The sequence below is a fragment of the Montipora capricornis genome, chromosome 4 (genome assembly GCF_036669925.1).
Source record: "Montipora capricornis isolate CH-2021 chromosome 4, ASM3666992v2, whole genome shotgun sequence".
Taxonomy (NCBI): domain Eukaryota; kingdom Metazoa; phylum Cnidaria; class Anthozoa; order Scleractinia; family Acroporidae; genus Montipora; species Montipora capricornis.
Window position 1 is genome coordinate 56,694,461 of NC_090886.1, and position 2,500 is coordinate 56,696,960.

The 2,500-nt window shown below is 37.1% G+C and overlaps 1 protein-coding gene across 1 annotated transcript in view; it reads left to right on the forward strand.

The window, feature by feature from the left end:
• The first annotated feature begins 1,895 nt into the window (after positions 1-1,895).
• LOC138046854 (uncharacterized) overlaps positions 1,896-2,500 on the forward strand; it is a 2,283-nt gene continuing 1,678 nt past the window's right edge. Inside the window, exon 1 of the mRNA XM_068893432.1 lies at positions 1,896-2,500. This exon is cut by the window's right edge and continues 198 nt beyond it. Within this exon, the coding sequence (XP_068749533.1) occupies positions 1,896-2,500 (605 nt within the window).

The window sequence follows — 2,500 nt, forward strand, 5'->3', positions numbered from 1 at the left end:
CAATACAAGACAGACACTGTGAAATCAAGGCAAATACTTTTTAAGAAACGGTCCAGATAAGAACGATAGCAACAACGGCAACGAACATGTTGTAATTCAATTGGTATGCAAAAAGGTGATAACTTTTCTATTGTCTGTACTTACATCTGATTGGCTTAAACAGCAAAAGTTAACAAAACTTCATAAAAGCAGTATTACATTCATCCTTACTTTCCAACCATCTTCCATCTTTCATCTGGTCTCAGTTTAAATGAATTCCACAGAAATCGTATGTGGGGAACATGTAAAATTGTAAACGTTTCTTGGCTTTTGTTTTCAACTCTTGTGATTGGTCAAAATCTTTTAACACAAAAAAACACCCTTTCAAAGCGGGCTGTAAATGAATTTTATTGCGTTAACGGCTTTCCTGTATAGTCCGGTCTGTTAGGTCGGAAAATTACGAAAATCGTGACAAGACGCGTAAAAACACCAAACTTGGCATAAATGTAGTTTAGAGTATAAATAATCATTTCAGAAGGGGTGCCACAAAAAAAATACCCCAGGGGGGTGGGGAGGGGGGATTTTTTTGTAAGTAAGTCTCAGTTGCGGTGTGTCAAAAGAAGCGTGCCATTATGAGCTATGAAATAATTTAATTTGTTGATTACAGTGTGAAATAAGTGTTGGTATAGGTAAAATAAAGGCCAAGTATGAAAATTTAATAAGCTGTGCTCAAATGTAAAAATATAATGCCTTTTTGTAGTAGAAAAAGGCGAAAAAAGACGACATATATGCGTAGTCATTATAAAGCTCAATTCCACATGAATTTCACTTCCTTTATGTTTTAGCGAGAAAATATTTACTAGGTTCCTTTTATTTAAATTTGTTGTAACTTAATGAAAATCTTTAAACAGTAAATGGTAATAAAAAGCCAGCGGTGTTTCCATACAACATGCGCTTTACCTCCCCGGTGACCGGCGTGACAGTGGAGTTGTTGAGAGGTACGTTTTCTTGTTTTACACGGAATTTCACCATCTGAACTGTAAGTATCAACTCATGTTTTATACTCCATCCTTCTATGAGGTAAAATTCATTTCGTTACGAAGTGAAACAAAGTTAAGTTGTTCTTTTAAAAACGAAGAGTTCAGTGATTTTTATTTTTATCCGTATATGTGAGCCGGTGTTCAAGAAAAGCGTTATAAGCTCAATATAAGCGTTATAACTTGAGATGAATGAAAAACTGTGAGAAATCATCAGATGTTATAAAAAAAAAGGTTCAAGAAGGAAATGTTTAAGTAGGTTTATTATTTGATTTTAAACGAAAAATTATGGAGTGACACAAATCTGGCAAACGGAGCGTGTTAAACTATTAAATGGTTGTCGGCCTCAAAGATACGATGACGGATAAAACAAAAATGCCATTCAATTTATTTTAGTTCAGACTGAAATTTCCTGAGTTAACAACGCTCTAAAAACAAAACCATTCTTAGATTAAGAATATTTTAAATGATATTTCTTTTTTCAGACGTTAGCCAACCAGTGAGTGCAAAGGCTTAATCTTTGTTCAGCCAGGTCCGCTTCAAGAGATATCACACTGCCTGACACGTATTCCTTAGTTCCTCTTGTTTCTATAAAAACATCAGAAGTAAACGTCCCTGCCACAAGTCAAGCAGGTGTGCACGGATCAGTTGTCTATTGCCATTGAAAAACAAGTTCACTGGTTGAAGTACTGTGAACAACATATTTATGAGGAGCTTACCAAAGGTATTCATCTTTCATGGGCTGCTTATCACGCATCTGTAACTGAACTGCCTAACCCTTTGCCATGCTTGGGTAGCTTGTTGCCATTGTTTTACGAGAAGGCTGCCACAGTAGCCATGATGAAACATGGCTATAGGTTAGTTAAATTAGTTCATAACATGCCCGGAATGACAACTAACATTCTGGGGTTGAATACATCTACGGTTGCCGTGCAAACTGAGAGCCAAACAATGTCGCCTTCTGCGTTGTCTGAAGGATCTTATACAAGTGGTATTCAACAAACATCGCCCGACAGAGAAGGACAGGAAAGTTTATTCCACGAGCGACCGTATTCTGTGATGAATGCTGACATAGAGGGTCTTAAACTACAGAAAAAGGTAGAAGGAAATGCAAATCTCTTGTCGGCAAATATACGAAAGAAAGAAGAACACATGGTAGCCGCTGAGGGCATTGATTATAAAACGAGGTATGATCATTTGTTGTCGTCTTTACGCAAAAAAGAAAAAGATATCGAAGAACTAGAGGAAAAATGCCTGTCCTTTGAAAACCGAGTATTGTCCTTGGAACAAGAGAATGATTCAATAAGACTGGCGTTAAAGATCATTGTCCAAGAGAAGAATGAATGTGACAGCCGTCCACAAAAGGGAGTTGATCGTTGGTCCCTTGTGGAAAACACCCATCCGGCGAAAAGTATGAAGAATAAACGCAATCAACAGACAATTCCCAGCGATAACATTGGTACTCGCAATAGATTTGAGCCTCT